Source organism: Centropristis striata, chromosome 14, assembly GCF_030273125.1.
Source record: "Centropristis striata isolate RG_2023a ecotype Rhode Island chromosome 14, C.striata_1.0, whole genome shotgun sequence".
NCBI lineage: Eukaryota > Metazoa > Chordata > Actinopteri > Perciformes > Serranidae > Centropristis > Centropristis striata.
In genome coordinates, this window is record NC_081530.1 from 15,154,573 (window position 1) to 15,178,379 (window position 23,807).

Sequence of the window (23,807 nt, forward strand, 5' to 3'; positions counted from 1 at the left end):
GTCTGCTGCGGGACCAGGACAGACAGCTGAGGGGGGCCTGAATGTCCAACCGGGACGTTCGGTGGACTACCGCGAACTCACACGCACGATTCACAGGTAAGTCACGGCTCGTGATCATATTTGTGATGTGAAGATTTTGAATTCATTCATCATCTGGCTCTAAAACGGGAGACAAAGACACTTTGCCGTGTTTGAGGTGCAGTAGAGTTTGACAGAAGGGGAGGTTTGCCCCCTATAGAGCCCGCTCTGCTGCGAGAACAGGCTTTTTATTCAGACACATATCACTTAGCGTTGGGCGCCTATTGTGGAGTCGCGCGAGTCCTTTCCCTTTTCCTGCGTATCGTGAGGAAGGATACGGCGGATGGGTTGTAGTCGTTAAGTGTGCGCACGCCACAATGGCTCGGATGGGTAACAAAAAATGGCCGCACGTGTGGCGAGATCGGTGTGAATGTACAGTTGTCTGGTCAGCCAAATCGGCGCAGGCGTTTGGCACGGATCTTGCGCACGGTTCAAGCGCACGGAATCTGGCGCACGGATGTGGCCATGCGTCAGAACCGCAGCGTCGGTCCCTGTGTGACTGGGGCTATATGAGTGAAAGAGCTGCAGGTTATAGTGCTGACAGAATGAGGAGGTTGGAACGCGCCACCGTCCCGAAATGATAGACTGCAACATCTACCAGCAAAGGGTGGTGGGCTCGAGACAAGACACAGCGCGCTTTTACTACAAGTCATACAGTAATATGTGCACCAGATAGAACATTTTCTCCTATTGAGGTGTCTATTAAAACTTTCACAACAAAGCCTTTTTTGGATGCTGAATGAACACGGAGAGCGGGGACCGGTGGTTTGACACAGACTGGCTGACCGGAGACGCAGCCAGACGGTCCTATTGATTTTTATTTTTTGTCCTCCACTGAGATGTATGAGTGCAGCACCTAATAATAATGCACTAACACGATGTCAAAACCACTTTGTGTGAGCACTTAATCGAAACATGAAACCACTTCCATATCGCCAACACACTACAGCGCTCAATGAATCTTGGGACTTCCTTGCTCAGAGGAGCACAGGGTCACTTGGCAAGGTTTATAAGCTGTTTAGCCTCGCGCACGTGATGGGGGAAGCCCATGCACATACGCAACATCCTTGGGGATCCTTCCTGGGAGGTACTTTGTAGGCCACCAGACCACTGAGAGGGGCAGCATGGATCCTGTTGCATCCAAAGTAGAGTTTATCGCTCTTTCGGTCTTGTAAGAAGAACTAATCAGATTTGTTGAATCTAATAACAGGAACAAAAGGAGGAAGGGAAGGAGACAGAGACAGTTTAGTGCATTAGAGTAAATCTGCAGTCCCTGGGCGGGATATCCAGCTAGACTTTTGAGTCAGGATCCAGGATGACCTTTATTGTTCTGCTGAAGTAGATGGAATAAGGCGCAAAGTTGGTTTCAGCCGTCATATTATACATATCCTTTCCTGTCAGCAGGGCGGAGGAAAACATGAATTTCAAGTTGAACACGTGCTCCCCATGTCAGAACATACTGTCTGTGAGTTGTCAGTGAGTCATTCAGGGCCCGGATCCAACACTTAGAAGCTTCTGCTTTTCCATTATTAATTCACAGCTATGGGAGAGATTGTACAGAAAAAAGGAGGGAGGGGCAAGAAAGAGCAAGACAGAGATGGAGAAAGGGACACACACTCATACACAAACATGGACTGGCATGACTCACACTTCCCAGCTATGAACAACACATGTATCAGAGGGTTGTTATCTACACACCTACAATCATCTGTCCCTGCCCTGCACCATGGCTGCACCTCCCTAGAGTTTCTGCATAACTGACCCCATCACATTTAACATGAGCTAAATGCATTTCTCTCAAGAAAGTACACAGCTAAATGACTAACCTGTGTGTGGATGAATCTTGGAGGGAACTTGATTTGCTACAAGGCAAATGTTTTTGGCAGTTTTTGCTGCAGCCCATAGTGCTGAATCGCCAGATTTTGTCCATCACTAAGGTCTTAAAGGGGCAAAGCACTGCAGATAAACACAAAATATCCATGTAGCATTACAGAGAAACACCTCCTTTTGACTTTCATCGCCTTAATTAAGACAGAGATATTGAATCTGCATTGCAACACTGATAAAACTCCACAGACAAAAGACTGATAAAGATGACAAAATAATGATGTATGATAACCAGCATATTTTGTGCTGAAAGTCATCTGCTGATGATATTATTTAAGGCCATCATGTAAGCATACCACCTCAAAGTCACATTCATTTGAACTGGAGCAGCAACAGCTGCAGCATTGCTCTATGAAGGAAATGCATTTTCACTTCTTTCTGATGTTCAAAAATATGACGAGATGAGCTGAGGAAAAAGGCAAATATACGCTGGGCAAACTCATTTGAGACTAATTTACTTTCCTTATCTATTCCTCTCTCTCTCTCTTCTCAAATTTCCACCATCACACATCACACAACATCAATTTCCTAATTTTTAAACTTTGCAGTCATGTTAAGTGCTCTTGCATCACTTCGCCTTTCCCCCATCCCCTCCCTGTCGTTTCCTTAATACTAATGATCAGGAGGCTGGGAAGGCAAAGCAACTGAGAAGAAGCAGGCGCAGCCATGTGGCGGGTTAGATTATGTCAGTAGGTGCTCGCTGTGCGCTTGGTGCCGAAGGGTTTTGACGAGCTGGGGACGGCCGTGTAATTATATCATCCCAAGCTGTGAGGAAAACACAGACACACCACCAGCTGGAACATCACAGCAGAGAGGAGAATGAGGTCATTTTTTTAAGTGAAGCGTGGAAAGTGCAGTGATGCAACAGTTGATGCCTTTGTGTTAAATTGTGGTAATTTAAATTGCACTGTCAGGTGAAGAGAAGAGCATGAATCAGCAGAAAGTTGGATAAAGCTGCATCATTTGTGGTAGATTTGGAGAAGCTGAGCGGATTTAATTAACTTTCTGTAGACAGCAGCAACAGTAGCTGCAGAAATGGGGTGATAACTGTTTAGAAAACAAAGTTATGGTGCATTTTCTGCAGATTTGAATCTGTTTGAATGGTCATCTTGGGGGCAACAGTGTTATCCTGATATTGGGCAGCTGTGTTAACACATAGAGTGACCTACATAGGGTTTGTCTGGAGGCAGAGGGTGATGGGCATGAGGAAGGGGCTGGTTATGCGGGGGGTAGTTATCGGAATAGCCAGTCATTACGCAAACATGTAGGTACACATATACGCTCTGCTATCTTGAATGTCTTGACTCCCTCTAGCTCTAACCATTCTACAGTCATACAGTGGGAGTGCTGCAGCTCAGCGCTCAGGAAAGTTTAAAGATTGCTCTTTGCTACCCCTGGAGTCAGCCTGGTCAGAGCTCACTGGCCTCTTTTGTGATTCTCAAGTCATTGAGATGAACTGAGAATGACGGCTGCTCTGAGAGCCCCGTGCCCCCGGCTCTGTGGTGCACAGGAGGTTTTTGTGAGGCAGAGAATAGAGGTAGGGAGAATATAGAGGCACAAATTGAATGGTTTCTCCAGGATGGATGCGCTATTTGCTTGACTGTGTGTGTGTTTGTGTTTCATGACCCTGAAGGATGCAGCATCGTGCTCCATCCGAGACTGTAAATTAACAAAATGTGCTCGTTGAGACACAGAGCCGGAGGTCGAGTGAGATTTCCCGCTAGCGTGACTAGAACTGGAGGAATTAAAGCCAAACAGCCGGCTGATGTTTGTCGATGCTTTTTATAGTACACACACACACACACACACACACACACACACACACACACACACACACAGGTTTACATGTGTGAGACAGCAATGATGTTTTGTACAAAAACAAACCCTCTGATCCCTCAATAATCCCGCTTCCATGAACTGTCCATCATCTGAGTGCTTGGCAACCAGGGGGCACTCGGAGGGCGTTTGGTGGTTCGTCCCTTCCTACGCACCAGCCAATGGCAACTGGGATCACACATGACCACTTCCTGTGATTTTCCCCTCTGTCCCAAGGGGAAGAAAGAGGAGCGGACAGTGATGGTGATTAAAGGACATCAGGGGAGTCCTCAGTCCAGTACTTGCTCAGAGTTTGAATCAATGTAAAAAAGGTCGATCTAGCCGAGTCCCACTTCCTAGTCCTTGAGATGAAATGGCTCTTGCATGCAAATAAGCGCGTACATAAACTTTCTACGTCTATTCTGAGAAAAGTAAATTCTCAGAAAGCATTCATGGATTTACAGATACAATAATATTTTGAATAGATGCAGCTATCATAAAAAGAACTGCAGTTACCTAGCAGTTTCTGGAAACCGCAGAAAATATTGAGAAGGTGTTTGTATTCGTCGACCACTGCACCTACCCTTTTTTCTCTCTTTCTCATCTTATCATCCCAAGACTTGAGATACTTTTCCCAGAACTCTATCTAATCTTTGAGGATTCTCCTTTCTTGCTCCTCTCTTTCATGACTCCCAATGTGCCTTTTATCTCTTCCTTACTCTCTCGCTATAAATCTCTTCTCAGACTCCTCTGAAATTCTCCCTCTGCCCATTTTTATACTTTCCCTTAATTTTAAGTTTTGACCCTTCCCATCTTTTCCTGCTCAGATGTTCACCTCCTGTATTCAATAGTCCCTTCCTGTTCAAACGTTTGATTGGCTCAGTCCCGTCTCCTGTCCCATGGTGCGCATGATTTGGCGAAAAATGCACCGGTGGCTTTGCCTCCATTAACATTCTTCCAAGGGATATATTTCACATCCAATAAGTGTGCCGAGCCTGATTGTAATCTGTGTTGTGTAATGAATCAACCCCACTCTCTCTCTTCCTCTCATACAATAAAGGACCAATTAGCTCCAGTATGAAGTGTGAAAAGACCCCAGTACAGAAACAAGGGATAATGGCAAAGCGGTGATGAGTCGATGTCCCCTGTGTGCTGTAATGCCCATGTAAATGTGTTGTCCATTATAAAGTATTGAGATAATTTCCAGTGGGGACTGGACTGGTTTAACTGAGACCAGGACGAGCTTAAAGTGAAACATTAAGTGGATGGTGTGACGTCCCACTGAGTGTGTCTGAGAAGGTATACTGCAGAAAGTTCTCATTCACTGATGGTAGGTATACCTACCAAAGGTAGTGCAGTCTATTCCTAGAAAACACAAGTTACGAAGTTTGATTATAGGCGACAAACTCTTGTGGCTGTAGTAATTATGACATAGTAGGGAAAAAACAAGAAGGTCCTTTAGTGGTGTAAATCATGGGTTTTGTTGTGTTAAGATATTACATCAATTCATTAGACAAAGACAATTTTTGCTGATTTCACAAAGTCTGCCACGGTACGATTTCTATTCGGTCTGTTTGAAGGGTCAGTGATCAATATGAGAGGACATCATATGCCCATTTTATACAACCTGTTCACTATAAAGTGCCACATTGCATTTAAGTGGAAATGTTTTTTATGGGTTAACTTAAAGAGTCTGTGATGAACAGGGAGACTGTCAAAATAAAAGCATAAATTAAAGATGGCAATATGCATAAATGTCTGGGCATTGTATCAGTGCAGTTGGATTTTTCATAGATAAATCGATATCTCGATCTATATCGATGTATCGTTACACCCCTACTTTAGTGTGAACATGTTTTTGTTGTGGATGGCTCAAACAGTCACAGGACTTTGACCCAGGAAGCTGGTGTTAGTGTCGCCTGTGAAACCATTATTTTAACCCAAACCCAGAACTTCTTCCTAAACCTAACAAAGTAGTCTTGTTTCTTAGTAGTTTGGTTTTACAATGTTAACCACCTGTGTAAAACTGTGTTCAAAACAGCAAATGCGCAAACATTTTATTTTATTTATTATTTTAAAATACAACGTAAAATAGGTAATTTTGTGAGACATCATAGGAACCATTAATAAGGATAGGTTGCATATTAATATACTAATATTGTGAAGTTTAAGAAATATAGCTGATGCTTTTACACACTGTCTTAACAGAGTGAGCGGGTAGAACCTGTGATTTTTATAGGACCATATTTCCAGCCAGCACATTAACCCTCCTCTCCTTGAGGCCAGAGAAAGAGGGTGAAAGAAGTGAAACGTGTGAGAGTGATAATCTATTGTTGTGTGGGTGATTACAGGCATCAGTTATTTGTAATCACGCCATTTTTTATTTTTTATTTTTTGCTGGTTTGCATTTTCTAATGGTCCATTTCACAAAGGCTATTGAGAGCAGCATGAATGGGTTTAGCGCTGCCAGACTTTGCAATTCTATTAGACGGATGATGTTTGAAACATCGAGCAGGGGTTGAGGTTGTTGCAGGGGAGAAGTCTTTTATGTCCACATTCAGAGTCACTTATCAATAGAAGACAGAGGAGAAAAGTAAGGAACTCACCCTTGAAACTGTGGTTTTAGACTAATATAGATACCAGAACCTGGGAGTAGAATTCATTCTGATTACATGAGCTTGACAGTGTATCCTTGACCTTCGAAATCTGAACTCAAGTTGCACTTACTTACTTATTTCAAGCTTTTGGTCGTTCTCACAGTTCATATCAGCAGAGGAAGTTGGCTCAAATGTCACAGAACAGTAGACGGTAAAACTAGCCATGGTTTTAAGCACATCTGGAACTCTTCCTACATGTAAGTGTCAAAGCTGAAGACTATAGTTATTTTTCTTATGAGGACCACATACAGTCAAAAGCTCCAGAATAAGTGAGTAGGTAGACCTTGATTTGAGATTTATCATCTAATCCAGATTAAGATTTTTGGCTGATATTATTATTCATCCATCAATTTTGATTTGCAAGAAGAAGCACTGGTTCCTGTGTACCACATTTGTTTTGGGATATCACCCAACAGCTAAAATGATATAGATATATCTTTGATAAACCAATATAAGCTCATTATAGTAATTCTCAAATATACAGGTTTAGTTCTACATAATACACATATAGGAGTGTGTGCATGTATTCTCAAATGTAAGTGAGAACAGAGACTTTTGTGGAATGAATGCGTACTGCTTCGTCATTACTTTCCGAGAACAGCAGCCATTTACTACGTTGACGGCGCCGTGCCAGCTGATGGTGCAGGCATCCTTGAATAGCGGAGGACAATGAATCGTCCTGGATGACTCTGTGCATCGCTCTGAACGAACAACGGCCTCACTCTGCAGACGAGACTCCTATCTAGCTAGATAAGGGGATGACATAGATAGATGAAACAGATAATCCACTGGGAAAAAGATGGAGTCATTGAATGTGTGGAGGGGATAAGCAGGAGTTTGAACCTGAAGCGAGAAATTATGAAAACGGGTGTGCAGGAATGCAAGTATGAATATTCGTCCCTCATAAGGTCTTACAAACTTTCACACATCTCTCCGTGTCTCTTTCTAGGTCTTCACAGTTGACTGATGAGCAGCCAGTAGGACCGGGGTTGGGCTACACTGACTGGCACAGGTAAACACAACGCCTCTTCCTCAGTACTGACACACTGGAGACATTCAGACATGTTTTTCAGCATGCTGACATGATTTTGGCAGTTCAGTGTGAGGACGGCCAGTCTTTAAAGCAGGGATGTGCTGGTCACTGCTCTTAAAAACTCTCTTTTAAGGAAGTAAGGAAGCAGCTGGCTTTTCCGGGTGTGTTTATATGTCCATGTGGATTACACGGTTGATAAAACTTTCTCTGTACTTAAGGGGCCATGCTAATGTTAATCTAAAACTGTGAAATTGAAGTTTCAGTTTTATATTATAAATCTATCCATTTGCTGCCTGCTGTTACATTCTTGGCAATTGATGGGTAGCATTATATTCAGTGCAGGGTAGTGTATAATATTTGTCTGATCAAGGGTAAAGCATTCTTACTCATGCAGGCTTCTGTTTTCTGTCAAAATACCAGGGTGCTTGCATACGTAAATTGGCTTATTGCTGAGTGATGAACCAATTTAATTAATGAAACATAGCACGATCCAATTTTACTCATTATAGACTTGGAGCTTGGTGATGAATTATTCTCTTTAAATATGTGTTAACTTCCCATGATGCTTTGTTTTGCAGAAATCAAAACACTTGTTTGTTTCTCACACACCTGTTCCTCCCAAGTCAAACTCTGCGTGACCTCTGCTATCATCTTGCTATTTTCTAAATAGGAATAATTAGGTTGGCATTTTAGAGGAAAGTCATATGTGTGATCAACAAAGTGTGAACTGCATTTAGTTCTGTTGGTGTAAATTCCAACTAACGACAACAACAACAAGTGTATTGAAAAATCAGAGCAGTCGTAAGCAAGTTACCTTAGTGTACATCAGCAAATCTATGCCATACAAGCCAGGGCATTGTACTGTTAGCTGTGTAGAGATGTTTGAACACTGGATATGGTGAGAGAAGGAGAGAGAGAGATTCTGTAATCCTGTGCTTTCGTGGCCGGATTAAAATCCCATGTCCCGGGTGGGGGGAGGGGTTGACTGGTCATGTTTAGGATGGGGTGGAGGGAGAGGTGGGGCGGGGCGGATTAAAGCCTACAGATCTGTTCCTTGCACAGCTGTGTCGCTGTGGGAGGAGCCTGTTTTGGATGACGCTAAACACCAGAGTGTATTAGCTGCCTGTTTTGCTTTTCCTCTGCATCTTCACAGCCTTGATATTTAAAATGCAAGAAGGACAACCGAAAAATACAGCTGAGCTTGTGCACTTGGATTGTGTTATGTTATGTTGTAGCTAAAACACTCATGTTTACAGTGACTTCTTTTTAGCCACAGCTCGAGGGACGGCAATGTCGGCCCTTTTACTTATTCAGTCTTGACATCAACTGGATGAAAATGATACATTGATACATTCCCTGGATACATTTTAATAACTAATGATCCACTGACCAACATTGGGTCAAAATTAAAATTTCATGATCAAATAGTCGCCTATTAGCTTCAGCTGTACTGTACAAATGTAAAGATGTTGAAGATGGTAAACATTATACCTGCTAGCAGGTTAGCATAGTTGTATTGAGCATGCTAACATGCTGATGCTCTGATCCATACTACTATGCCAGAAAAAGAGTGTCCCAATGCATAGTATGTTAAATGCAGCTGCCAAAAATTCCAGTTTGTCCTTCTGCATCTTGTCAAATTTTGCAGCATGCATAACAGTAGGCGACGAGTGACCTATGCAACTAGGAATGTGTGCAAGCATCAATAACACAGCTAGCTATGAAGGGTTAAGGTTAGGATTAGGTTAAAAGACTGGTTATGGGTTAATGTTACATCTTTCGATTTAAAAGGTTAACCCCTTGTAAAATGATTTATAAAGTAGGTTACTGCTGCATTGGCCTCATATTTATTCACTAAAATGTTGTGTTGTACAAGGTTCCGATCTTCTATTTTGGATACATTCTAGCATGTACCATGCATTTCTATTTAGATCTACAATCCTCTGTGCTGCATATACAGTCATGCAAAAAAACATTGGTTTTCTTTTATATTTGTCCAAACAAATCTACCTTTAGTTGTAACAGGCATTAAAATGAACAAGAAATTGACGAAAACAAGGTGGACTAATATTTTTTTTCCCTGACTGTATGATCAAGAGGGTTTAAAGTTCAGGGGGCAATGTCGTGACGAAGTAGTATCTCCCAACTTCCCAACATCTGCCTACTTATGTAAAAGTGCATCAGCCTCACAGAGCTTCTCACATGGCTGTAGTAGACTTCTTTGATGTAAATTGTTCACACATTTATTCTATGTGTAGTGATCATTAATTTCCAGCATCTTCGTATAAAATGAGGCACTGGGAGAATAATATGCATACATATAAAAAAAACCCAAGGTTCCTATTAGGGATGTAATGCGACAGCAGCTTCCCCCAAAGTATTTAGTCTAAGATCTGTAGCAGCTTAAATTGTGCAGCAAAATGTGCATAATCCAGTCAGCACCTCCAGTTAACTGATTTACTGAGAAGTAAGGTGGCAAGGGCACATTAATTTAAGCAGGAAGAGAGACCGCAGAAAAAATGAGAGAGGGAAAAAAGCTCCCATTAGGCTGACACATGCTGCTTTAAGGAGGTGGACAACCGCTGAGGGAATATGAACGAGCACAATCTGCACACGCTGAGAGTTTCTGCACATTGCTGCAGCGGGGTGTCCAAACCCTGACCAGTGTGAATGAGAGAAAGAAGGAGGGGAAGAATGGGAATGTAGGGTCAGGGCCCCTTCAGTAACACTTATGTAAGATTACTTACATAATGACACATTCAACTGGTGTGTACGTGTGTGTGTGCCTCTGTCTAGACAAGTGGGGCAACTCGACTTTGGGTGGGGTCGGGGAAACAAGAGGAGGGGTACTCAAGCAAGCCTTCAACAGCAGGAGAGGATTGTGGGATTATTTGTGTGTGTGTGTGTGTGTGTGTGTGTGTGTGTGTGTGTTATCAACAGAGGGGGTTGATGGTTAGGAAGGGAAGGTATTAAAGCCGGAGTGGAGGGAGGGGACTGACAAGCATTGAACGCTTGTCCACATCTGTGTATGCGTTCCAGCTTTCTACCTCTCTCTGTCTCTTTTCATGCCTGTCTTTCTGAACTTATCTTTGCATTAGCCTCTTCCCTTCTTAAAATTCTCCCCCTCATCTTTCCTCCTCCTCTCCACTACTCCTTCCCTCCTTGTCACTTAATATCCCCGGATCTTAATCCCACTCTATTGTCGCTCTCATTGTGTCTCTTTGCTTTTTTCGCATTCTCTGTCCTCAATCTCCTCTCTCTCTCTCTCTCTGTCCTCTCTCTCTGTGTTTTTGGGAGTTTAGCGGGTCAGCAGTGCCAGACAAGACGATTGGAGGACAGAAGACATAGTTGCAAAACTACTGGTGGTTTACTAGTGGTTAGCCTTAGCATACTTGTGGCAGCAGAGAGGAAGAAGGAGGGCTTGGCGATGGTCACAGCTATGGAGGATGCCTGTCCCAATGGGGTACGGGAGGAGCAGGAGGAAGTGACGCCCCCAGGACAGCCTGGCGTGGAGGGGCCCCCGGCAGTGCAGTCCACCCAGGAAGCAGATACGTCTGGAGGTGAGGAAAGGAGGAAGAAGAGGTGGGGTGTCAACTGGGTGGGTCGAGTTAACATAGTCTTTGATTTTCTTTTAAAACTTGAGATGAAGCATTTTTTGAAGGGCATTATGAATCTTTTCTTTTTATAACTATCAGACTGCAGTATAGTTTGCCAGGTAACTCCCAGCAGAGTGAAGGTTGTCAGTTTTTTCACTTAGATAAAGATGATCTGACCATCCTTTAGAGAACTGCTTCCCAACTTTTATTATCTGGTGTATCCCCACAGCTGTCACACCAACTTAGTACCCCTTCATCATCATGTTCAAAAGCTGTTCATTAAAATGTATATTAAACTAGATGTTTTTTTTAACACTATTAATTATAGAAAACATTTTTTTTATATAATATGAACTTTCAGTGTTGAGGTTGATTTGGTCATGTTTGCATTTGTTCTACTACCACTTGTTAGTGGCAAAAGCTGGACACTTCTACCATTTATCCATGACTTTTAGCTTTTCAACCATTCCACTATGCTATTTGGTATAATGGCTATTGGTATAATGTTATTTTACCTGTTCATCCATTAGTTAAGATGTCTATTCCACCATTTATCCATTAATTTTAGTTAACATTGAATATTCAAATTGTATATTCAATAGCTAAAGGTTTTAGCTAACCATGTATCCAGCGCTTTTAACTCAGCTATTTAAACTGTCCTTCCATTATCCTTAAGTTTTAGCTTACATTTCAACCACTTATCCATTACTTTTAGCTAATGTTAACTATTTCAGCAGTTAATACATTATACATTTTAGCTAGCTATTTCAACTGTTTATCCATTATCCTTAAGTTTTAGCTAACATTTCAACCATTTATCCACTACTTTTAACTAATGTAATATTTCAACTGTTCATTCATTATATTACAGTTTTAGCTAGCATTTTAACTGCCGATCCATTGGTTTTAGCCACATATTTTAACCTTAGCTATTTATTTTTCCCATTCATTCATTACCTTAAAATAACTCAACCATTTATCTTTAAGATTAGTATTTCGACCCTTTAATCATTACTTTTACCTAACTATCTGAACCATCTATTTGTTACTTTAAGTTAACTATTTGAAGGGTTTGTTCATTACTTTTAGCCTCCTGTTTTGACCTCTCTACTTCCTCACTAACTAGCTAGTTAGCTAGTTTTCATGCACACTCAGTTGCAAGTTGTTGCAGCATCTGTACACTGATGCAAATTGCAATAGGTAGTGTTGAGGAGCTACAGGTGACTCAATATATCTAGATTTTTTTCTTATCAAAATGTAATGTGTATTTTCTTCAAATTACTCTAGCTAGTCTGCAATCGTTCCAGGGGCTGCTAAAGCATCGGCCCTGGTTGGAATCACTATTTGCTGTGAGAGTTGCCAATTTCCCCCGGAGGCGGTTCAATTTTTGACCTACATGACTGGAAAAAAAATTGTTTTGGATTATGTTAGTTTGATGTCAGTCAAGGTGCTCTTCTGATTTCCATCTTGTCTGGCATTCCTTGAGAAAGAGAGTTAGGAATTTGTCAGGAGGCAGGTTTTGCATTGGCATTCATCACACACAGTGCTAGTAGGTGTACATACAGAGGTGGTGTTTAGTTGGTGAGCGAGACTGCAGACCACAGTGCCACAGAGGGAGGAATTAAGACCAGGTAAGCAGGATGATTCGTTGTGTATAGATGAATGAACAAGCTGTGAAAAAAAAACACTCTACTGCAACTGTCCAGTGCAGTAATCTCTTAGCTTTTACAACTTCTTCAGGCCAGGCTTAGCGAGAGGCTCGTAGGTGGTTGTAGCCTATCACCATGCCATATTTCATTGGATTATAGAGACTTTAGGTGGGAGGCTTTAGTTCATCTCCTATCTCTCACAGGGTAGAAAAGCAAGCAGGGTTGCTTGTAAGAATGAGTAATATACACACAAGTACACGTGGCAGGGGGCTGGGATGAGCAAACATTCCTGTGGTCGAGGACTGAGTGACACAACGAGCTGACCGAGTGGGTAAAGGTCAACACTGAGAGCACGTAAAACTGTGTGTTTCTGTTTGTTTATTTTTGAGGTTTTTTAGTTAGATGTGTTCAAGTATGTAAGCGAGGTTAGTCTGATGAAAAATTGAAAAACACATTTCTCACCATATTTCAGGAGGTTGTACTTGAGTGCAGTCAAGGCTTGTTTTTGTGTTTGCACATGTTGGTGTGTGTCGATTTGTTCACAACAATTACAGCTCTGTTCTGAGACATTACGTTTATTCTAGCTGTGTGTGGTCACCTCAGGAGATGAATATCCTGTTCAAACATACTATATATATGTGAATTGAGTTTTAGATTGTGCTCCTGTGTTGTCATGCAATAAATATATATTGCTTTGTGGATATACAGGTTCAACAGTCTGCAGAGCAGTTTTTAACCTCCCTCCCCTTTTTGTCCTTCTTTGAGTGGATCATAAATATTTAAGGTTTGTTTTTGCATGGAGCCTTCTGTTTATGCAGTCTGTGCTCTGTGATTACCAAGCCACAGTGAGGTCTTCGCTTCATTGTTGGATAAATTGTATTTTTGTCAGTCTCCCTCTCCTCTTCCTTAATCATACAACTGTGCGACTTTTGTATGTATGAAGAATGAATGATGAATGATACAAAAATGACATTGTAAACCTGTAGTTTAACCGATTTTTATATCATTTTGTACTCCAAACCAGAAAAATATAGTATAATGAAATGAGACTCCATCTAAGAATAGGAGAAATTCACATTTTCATACTATACAGTATGTTGTCAAAAGTCTTTGTTGTGCTTAAAAAAAAATCACATAAACCAATGAAATTATAATGTAAAAAGCTGCGACATGAAATATAACAAATTATTCTTGACATCTGTGACATAATTTTGTGCTCCAAACCAAAAAATATAGTATAATGAAATCAGACTCTATCTAAAAATAGGAGAAATTCACATTTTCATACTATAGAGTATGTTATCTATGTTATGCCTAAAGATCACACATACCAATAGGTGAAATGATATGAAAAGCGGTTACATGAGATAAAACAAATTATTTTTCCCCACCCTTTTGCATATGCTTTCGAGTTCACATAAAATATCTGAAACCGCTGATACTGTATGTGAATTAAACACGTGAAATAACCCAGCTTTTTTTTCTTTCAGAAAGTCGAATTTAAAAACCAGTATATCATGTTCAAGTGTCACATTTTTTCTAAACAGGAGGTTGACGTATTATAGTGTGACATGAGTCAAGGTTAAAGATAATAATCATACACCCATCATTATACACAGAATCATCTGTATACATGTGCTGACTTGACATATTTACTACCCACATAAGGGTATGATGACACAGAGGGACACACACTTACACATACGCACACACGTTCCCATGGCTTTAAATGTCTTAAATGGGCTTACTTAGACTTTGAGACCCCGGCATTATGGTGTTAGCTGGCTGATACCTACGGTCCACCCACCTCTCCCTCTCTCTCTGTTTGTGTGCACAGAAGACAAGACTCAACAGAGTTTGTTTGTTATGAGTTTTATGTAAGTTTCATGTCAATTTTATGTAGGTCCATGCTGGGACATAAACTGTACTTATGCAATTGGGCTCATTCTGAACAGACCAGACTTACTGTAAATTCAGATGGAGCTTAATTTTGAATTTTAAGGCAGGCTGTGTGGCTTGTGTATTAAGAAAAAGAATGGGCTCCAAGTGCAGTTGATCAAGGTCTAAACATCAGCTATGTTATTTATTTATTTATGTGTCTCGTAATGGGTAGAGTTTGGCCTAGATTTTCAGTCATAGTTACATGAAGTTAGAGGTTTGACATTGATATGCAGTTCTTTATCAGCTGCTGCAGTATCTTAATATATCGTCTGTGTTTATACTTCGTATGACTTTCACGCCTGGCTAACCATCCTTATCTCTGCCTCTCTTTGTCTACGTCTGTATCTTTCTTATCTCTCCACCCGTCCATCCAGCCATGCAGCAGGTGTTAGATAATTTGGGTGAGCTCCCCACCTCCACGGGCGCCAAAGACATCGACCTGCTCTTCCTGCGCGGCATCATGGAAAGTCCCATTGTACGCTCCCTGGCTAAGGTAGCACACACACATAGCTCGGGGTGAGCAGCAGCGAGCAGACTAACCGCTAGCCACCTCCGAGCCCGCCCTCACTCTGCTCCCAGCAGTGCTTTTTTGCTCGCTGTGGCTGAGGTGCTGAAGTACAGTAAGGCTTTTGACTAACAGAGTGCTCACTGCATCTGCACACAGAGGAGTCGCACAAATGCATAGACACTGTCTGTGACCAAGTGACCTGGACCTGTTTTTTTAATGGCAGTGCGTGTATTGCACCTTTGCACACAAACCGTTTGCTCTAACCCACGTTGTCTCTGCTGTGGTCCAGTGAGTTCAGTTAGAGGACAGCTGTTGTCATTTTTAGCCATTCAGCTCATGACCAAACATTAATACTCTTGAACATCATAACACAAAGCAGACAGCTTGCTTTAAGTGCAAAATAAATCCAAAGTAAATCAGCTGTTGCCTGAATGTGGAATCTAATATAATGTAGGGCTGTGCAATGACTCAATATGATGATTTATGGTCTTTCAGTTGAATCATATCCTGATAAAATACCATGTGGTTATTTCACATAGACCATTTTATCATTGAATTACTAGAAAACATGCTATATCATGATATATAAGGTCATCAGTATATAAAATTGACCTTTATCGAGAATTGTTGATTTTGACCCAGCCCTAATATAATGTCAGGAATTACTAACACACAAAAACTCCAGTTTAATTATTTCAGCCACACATCCAAATTAATTCTAACATTCTAATAACATGTAAAAAGATGATTACCATCGTTCTGAGCCTCTCTGTCTCTCCCAGGCTCACGAACAGCTGGAGGAAGTGAAGCTGGAGGCGGTGCAGGACAACAATGTGGAGCTGGTGACGGAGATCCTGGGAGACATCAGCAATCTGAAGGTGAAAGACGACAGCGCGGCAGAACTGTCCAAGATCCTCCAGGAGCCACACTTCCAGGTGAGACGAAGGGCAAACACTCGATGTTGTACACACACACACACATGATTTTTTGATGTAACTTTCTTACTAGTGGATTAAATATTAATTCCATTTAGAAAGTAATGTACAGGTGCAAATTGACACAATATTGAACAACTTTTTATAGTTGTTTTGCTCAACTTCTTTGCATTCAGCACCACTGAAAAATAATGCAAAGTGTTAATTTTCACGCTCAATGTTGACAGTAATTCGACGTACATCTACCTCAAAAAGGCTTTCCAGGTTATGATTTTTTTTAATTTATTATTTGGACCAATTGAAAACCAGAATTTTGGATTTTGTCTAGGGCTGAACAATTGATCAGAATAATTATTATTTCTCAAAGGTAGAATATGTCAAAAATTACAACCCAGATTCCCCAAAAGTTGGGCTGTCTAAAATGTAAAAGACAAAAACAGAATGCAGTCATTTTAATTACACTAATGTATACATTTTAAATATATTAAATTGACAACTATACAGAAATAACATATCTTATGTTCAAACTAAAACTTTTTAAATCCTGAATTCTTAATTTTATGCATTCTGTTTTTACACAGCTTCACATCTTCTTTGTAATCAGGATTGTAGCATTCTGAATTAAGTAATGTGTTGCTGCAGCGATGTCCCTGCCCACAAATATATTCTACAGACTTAGATTCTTTGACAGAGATAGTCACAAAAAGTTGTGACTTGTCATAATATCATTCAAAATGATCGCAACTTGTTCAACCCTTACTACTGTATGTCAACGTATGTAAGTGTGAACGAGAAATAAGTCTTAAAACTGTATAGTACAGTGAACATTAAGCTGGTCTAGAGTTGTAATGTTTGACTGTAGTTACAGTAGCACAGAGCTAATGTTTTGGATCACGTCCTCATGCATCAATAGAACATTAACCTTTATCCTTGGACCTAACAGGGGCTTTACATAGGCTCCACCAATGAGAGTTAGACTTCTGAGCCAAGCAAAGCCTCCTGCACCAATAAGAGCCCTTTGTGCTGTAAGCTGAAGGATAAGACCCTGTTGACCTACTGAGAGAGAGAGAGAGGGAGAGAGAGAGGGAGAGAGAGAGAGGGAGAGAGGGAGGGAGGGAGGGAGAGATTGGGAAGAAAAGAGAGGAACTGAGGTAAACAGATAGATCAAATATTGAGTGTGAGTTAATAGACTAGTAAATTGTCTGTCTGTTTAATCTATCAGAAGATATTTTTTTTAAAGTAATGATGGTAGCATTTAAAAAAAATAAATTTAGATGGAAATTGATGGCTGGATAGCAGTAAACCAAGAATTAATTGATTAGATTTCGGTAATCCATATTTGGGATTTTGAGCCATTAGTTGATTAGTTTTTATTTTGCCACAATTAAGGAACATGTTTCATAATTTACTGTGTAAACAGCTTGGAGATTTTTATTTATTTAAAAAATCAAACTCAGGAGACACATGATAAACTGCCACAGATGCTGCAGCATTGCAAATTAGACAATTACTCAGTATTTGTAAAAGATTTCACTACATTTGTCCTCCTACTATCCCACCTGTCCACATAGTCTACCTTATACAGCTATCGGCTCATCTTTGCTTTATAACAGCAGGCAAGCCAATGTAACTGTTGCTAAACAGTTTCTGCTGAGGCCACAACAATTACAGGATAAAACATAGTGAAACAGCGGCCCAAGTAAAAAAAATCATAAAGGCAAAATAATTCAGTAATGTTACTTACATGGCAATATTTTATATTTAATTGATACCAGCTAATATTTAAATGCATTAATTTTAATGATTCTTACTGTCAAATGCATCAAATTATTTATTAAAATGCTCTGATCAGATTCTCTTTGTAGTCTGCTTCATATCTCACTTCACTTTTTCTCCTCATGAAACGGATTGCTTGTTTTCAGCAATGCCGTCACTGTTCCCGTCTCTGTTTAGAGATTGATCCTTGTGCTTTTGATTGTGCCTAGTCTGGGGGTGTTTTTTTCTCTCTTAGTTGTTTGTTTTGTCATTGTCGTGTTATATAACTTTGTGTCTTATTCCATTCTGTTTCCATTTGTTTTGTGAGTATTTGTTTGGCACCTCTTTGAAAATGACATGATACATCTCAAGGAGCTTATCCTAATATAATACAATTTCAGTATCTTTCTAAAGCTTGCTAAGCGTAGCCATATGTTACCGGTCATACCAGACCAAGAATAACAGCAAAACCACTGTTGAATTGAAGGAACATGGGAGCATTTCACTACAAATACATTTTTTATTCAAACATGTTTTTGCTTCTTTCATCATTACTTTCCCTCTCAATTTGTCCTCCGATCTTACTTTCAGTCTCTTTTGGAGGCACACGACATGGTTGCCTCTAAGTGCTACGAAGTCCCGCCCCCGACTGAGACGACCAATGATGCAGCAGTGAACAGCGCTCTGATGCAGGCTGATGCTGTGCGCATGATTGGCATCCGAAAGAAGGCCGGAGAGCCACTGGTGAGCAGAGAAGAGTGTGTCTGCATATGTGTGATGTGTGTATGTGTCTGTGTGTGTGTCGATACTGCTGGAGGGGAGTTGTTGAGTACCCGAACGACCAAGTGAATCACTAAGTGTGTGTGTAGATGTCCGAACACTAGGATTGTGGGTGAAGGTGAATGAATCAGGGTGTGTGCGTGATGCAATCAGATACGAGAGAATAAACCTCACCCTGCTATCTCCTCTCTCTCTCTCTCAGGGCGTGACATTTCGTGTGGAGAAGGACGACCTTGTCATTGCTAGAATCCTTCACGGCGGGATGATTGACAGGCAGGGTCTGCTCCACGTGGGCGACATTATAAAGGAAGTTAACGGGAAAGACGTGGGCAACAACCCCACCGAGCTGCAGGAGATGCTCAAAGACTGCAGCGGAGGGATCACGCTGAAAATACTCCCGAGCTACCGGGACGCTCCCGCACCTCCGCAGGTTAACACACGCAGTCTCTAATGAGATGATAATGTAAACACAAGCATACATACTTATGTAATGAGTGGCAGATGTTGGGCAGTGGTACGGGGCTGGTGAACTGTCCTACGGCCCTCCCACAATCCCCTGCTCAGGAATGTGAACCCTGGGAGCCCTATTAATAACACTCCACATGCTATCTGGGTCACACTAGCTGTTTCTGTCACACACACACACAGACACACAGACACATGCTTCCTATAATCTCATGCTCCCTCACATGGAAAGTACAGTAATTTACGATATTTTTAGATATTTTCCCTCATGCGTGCAACACACATTTCTTGACCAGGTTTGTCTCCTGAGTAAAATAAGATATTGTGCATCCTGACACATAACCATGGAAATGCTTATAAGGCTTGAATTGAATGAAGAGCAGTTAAACTGAATGAGACATAATGCAAAATCACATTCAGCTCTGCGGGCTCCGAGCTTGCTGCACAGTATATTTTACTGGCTTGTTTTATTGCTTCCTCTGGCTGCTTGTTTAATCGAATACATCAGCCAGAGCACTTACCCTTTCTGGCAAAAGCTTCCACTGTTGGCGCAGCGTGAACAGCTGTGCCGGGTGCAGTGTGGGACGTCAGACGTAATGGGTGTGAATGAGCGACTGTTACTGTGTCACTGTGTGAGACAGCATGCAGAGCTTGAGTCTCTTTTTTTCTAGTTTTTATCATGTATGACTATGTGCTTCATCCACAAGTTTTTTTTTTATTCTAAGAGCCTATGAATATGGATTTATTCCCGCAAAGACTCAAACCTGTGTATGTGTTCATCGCAGGTGTATGTACGGCCATACTTTGACTACAACCCAGCAAATGACAACCTGATCCCATGCCGAGAGGCGGGGATGGCCTTCAAGAGAGGTGACATCCTTCAGATTGTCAACAGAGAGGATCCAAACTGGTGGCAGGTGAGCTCTCCTCCATATTTCCTTAAAGTGTCATTTAAAACCACAGGGACATAAAGATTTGTAGACTTAAAGGGACAGCTCAGAGTTTCCTTTTATCTGTAGTGCTATTAATCAATCAAATGTCAGCTTCCACAGCTGGCCTTTAATGATAAATACAACTACATTTAAGAGGAAAAATATGCATTTTTTGATTCAGTGTTGAACTGTCCCTTTAACTGTGACCTGATCTGTAATCTGTGCCAGGCGTGCCATGTGGTCGGTGGGGCTACAGGACTGATACCGAGTCAGTTCTTGGAAGAGAAGAGGAAAGCTTTTGTCCCTCGAGACTTTGATGGATCAGGTACGTTAGTGTGTGCTTTTCTCAGTGGTAGTTAGAGGTTAAACATCCAAAGGTTTCCTGTTTCTCTCTGTAGTAGTAATTATGATGTTAAAAGATTGATCATCTAAAGTCTGTCAACATCTCCATCAATATCATCTGTTGCTTTTACTCAAAACTGATTTATGGCAAGAAGGAACTCTCAGAAAATGGTCCACGCCTGCCCCCGTCTGGCCAAATGCTGTAATAGCACAGATATACCAATGCATAAATGTTCTGTCTTGTTTTGTAGGGATCCTTTGTGGAACCATAGCTGGAAAAAAGAAGAAGAAGATGATGTACCTGACAGCCAAGAATGCAGGTCAGGAGACTTTTAATGCTGTTAGTTTTTAGCTCACATCTTTATATGTATATATATATATATATATATATATATATACACACACACACACACACACACACACACACACACACACACAGAATGGTTATTCTTTTCATTTATAAAATATTGTTTTCATTTGACTCCTAGCTGGTATATAAAGGTGGAGCATGTTATCTGTTCAATAGCTGCAATACCCTGTAGAGCCCTCTGTCTTCCAGGACATCCCAGGAAAGAAAAAGGTATCTCTTTCTTTCATTAGCTAATGATTGTTCCTGTGTTTAAACAGAGTTTGACAGACATGAGCTGCAGATCTATGAAGAAGTGGCAAAGGTGCCTGCGTTCCAGAGGAAGACGCTGGTTCTGATTGGTGCTCAGGGCGTGGGCCGCCGCAGCCTGAAGAACCGGCTGATGGTCCTCCAGCCCACACGATTTGGCACCACCATACCATGTACATGCTTCTACCTTCTATCGCATCCTATCACAAAATACGTTTTTATCTTTCACAAATAACTAATCAAACATTTAACGGCAAATTCTTAGACACTTCACGGCGGCCCCGTGATGACGAGTTGGACGGCAACTCCTATCACTTCACTACAAGAACGGAGATGGAGGTGGACGTGAAGGCAGGCCGCTTCCTGGAGCACGGCGAGTACGATGGCAACCTGTACGGCACCAAGATAGAGTCCATCCACGAGGTGGTGGGCACAGGACGCACCTGCATCCTGGATGTCAACCCACAGGTACGAGGTTCAGAAAGGGTGGAAATAACAGTGTTGAGATGTCTATGGAAACAAATGAGGGACTTACCTTCTGTCACTGTCTCTCCTCAGGCACTGAAGGTGCTGAAAACTGCAGAGTTCATGCCTTACGTGGTGTTCATTGCAGCGCCAGATTTTGATACTCTAAAGGCCATGCACAAAGCTGTGGTGGACGCAGGCATCACCACTAAGCAGCTCACGGTTGGTAAACAATTGCCATGCACATCATTATTACATTATTACATTGAGCCAGCCAAAAAGCAACATTACACATTTAATGGCTGATTAATACATTCACAAATCTATATCCATACCCCCATGGTGTAGCAGCTGAGGGGCATCGTATCAAGTGAACTTTAAAACTAGTAATATAATGCATACTTCTTTAAGTTTTATTCACGTAAAACTTGTAGTAACATTTACATAAAGTATCAAACTTAAAATCAATATTATCCTTCTAACTGCCCCTTTCATTGTATTATTATGTACTATTTTATTTTATTATGTCATTGGATCATTATTACTGATGAACATGGATTAACATGGAGATATGGCTGCTATCATTTTTGTTTAACAGTAATTTTCTACTGAAACACACTGGTGTAAAAGTATAAATTAGTGTTTAATTGACCAAGCAAATGGTACTTGAGTAAATGTATTTGTTTACAGTTCCACTGTTATGATCAGGCCTCACATTAACCTTTTGAACCGCGCAAGCAGGATCGAAACCTGTTTTCTTTCAAATATTGCCAAAAATTCACCGTTTATCATCTCGTTAAAATAGGAATTATTCTCTAAATCAGAACTTTCCAACAGTCCCTAAACATCCATCCATCCATCCATCCATCCATTTTCTTCCGCTTATCCGGGGCCGGGTCGCGGGGTCCCTAAACATATCATAGGTTAAAAAAGTTTGTTTGAAAAAGTCACCAAAATTAAGCTTAAAATTTTCATATTTCTGTCAAAATGACTTTATTCCACGTCTCATTTAAAGCGTCACCAAAAACAAACTGTTAAGAATAACTACATTATGTAAAAACATTAAATTCCGAGACAAACGGTCAGGGAACAAATATTTACTGAAAATGAAAAGACAGGGAGAGGTTGTAAAAGTGCAGATAGTTCAATATGCATAGTAAGTGGAGACCCAATTTTCTTTTCCAGTATTCTTGACACTTGTGGGCACTGGGAAAAGTGTTGTATACATAGATTCCATGTTATTCCAATTTAAAAAAATAATTATTTTAACAAATTCAACTTTTCTTTTTTATGATTGTCATTGTAACTGTGTTATTCTACACAAACACATTTTTGATTTCTAGCCATGATTGTGCTGATTTCATAGAGTTGCAGGACTTCAATATTGCAGTGAAATACAAGATCACAGTGAGTAAAATGTAAAAAGAGCAAAAAACATCCTTGAAACTGCTTTGGGGTTCAGAGAGTTAAACTCTTGAGACAAGATAGGACCAGCTGTTTTCCCCTAGAAAACTAAGAAAAAAATAAATAAACACCACTGTATGTTCAGTCGCACATATTAGCGCATATTCAACAACATATGTTGTGGTGGGTCAGTGATTGTGACGTGCCTTCTGTGTGTTGGCAGGATGTGGACCTGAGGAAGACGGTGGATGAGAGCGCCCGGATCCAGAGGGCTTACAGCCACTACTTCGACTTGACCATCGTCAACGACAACCTGGACAAGGCCTTCGAGACGTTACAGGCTGCCGTGGACAAACTGTGCAGTGAACCGCAGTGGGTGCCGGTGAACTGGGTGTACTGAGGACCAGCGACACTCTGAGCGGGTCACAGTGACCCACCAGCATGTCTGTGACCACAAAGGCCAAAGAAGAGGAGAAGAGGGCACAGATACTAATGCAAAATAACATAAATAATAAAAAAAATCGTATTGCTCTTTCTCGTCTTGGGCCTGCACGCTGTGCAACTTTTTTATTACTCAAACTCAAAGGGAAAGAGTGCTTATTTATTTTATAACTTTTTATGAAAGATCTTTCTATTCAATGTGGAATTCCATTGAGGATGAAACAAAAAAAGTCTGGTCATGTACTCGGGCCATATTTTTGCATTAATTTATTGTTGTAGTTTCACGTCTTATTTTGTAGTCTTTTCCCTTGGTTTCATTTGTCTCTGTGGACATCCAGGATGTACGATCACCATCCAAGCTCCGATGTGAAGACAAGGAAAGGAGTTGGATTAGAAGATCACTGAGCAGTCATTGTCCAAGAAACAGTCAGTGTCACACATCATTGCCATGCCTGAGCAACCTGTGTAGCTGTTTTTATTTTCACGTCCAAACTTAACCCTTTAGTGT

The 23,807-nt window shown here is 41.1% G+C and overlaps 1 protein-coding gene across 2 annotated transcripts; it reads left to right on the forward strand.

The window, feature by feature from the left end:
- pals2b (protein associated with LIN7 2, MAGUK p55 family member b) lies at positions 1-23,607 on the forward strand. Of its 2 annotated transcripts, XM_059349446.1 has the most exons (14): positions 1-96; positions 7,387-7,449; positions 10,773-11,030; positions 15,031-15,131; positions 15,947-16,099; positions 18,446-18,598; positions 18,837-19,064; positions 19,885-20,016; positions 20,260-20,356; positions 20,625-20,693; positions 21,001-21,162; positions 21,255-21,457; positions 21,548-21,676; positions 23,082-23,607. In XM_059349446.1, the coding sequence occupies exons 3-14, from the start codon at positions 10,898-10,900 to the stop codon at positions 23,256-23,258; spliced, it is 1,737 nt and encodes a 578-aa protein (XP_059205429.1). In that variant the 5' UTR covers positions 1-96; positions 7,387-7,449; positions 10,773-10,897; the 3' UTR covers positions 23,259-23,607. The 2 variants fall into 2 exon arrangements, with proteins under 2 accessions (XP_059205429.1, XP_059205430.1); XM_059349447.1 differs by lacking the exon at positions 10,773-11,030 and having other exon boundaries at positions 7-96.
- The last annotated feature ends 200 nt before the right edge of the window (positions 23,608-23,807 follow it).

What these genes read in the sequence shown, in the direction of transcription:
- pals2b (XM_059349446.1), top strand. Translation starts at nt 10,898, where the DNA reads ATGGTCACAGCTATGGAGGATGCCTGTCCCAATGGGGTACGGGAGGAG. An exon ending in GCATCATGGAAAGTCCCATT is followed by an intron (nt 15,132 to 15,946) that starts GTACGCTCCCTG and finishes TGTCTCTCCCAG; the next exon opens with GCTCACGAACAGCTGGAGGA. An exon ending in AGAAGGCCGGAGAGCCACTG is followed by an intron (nt 18,599 to 18,836) that starts GTGAGCAGAGAA and finishes TCTCTCTCTCAG; the next exon opens with GGCGTGACATTTCGTGTGGA.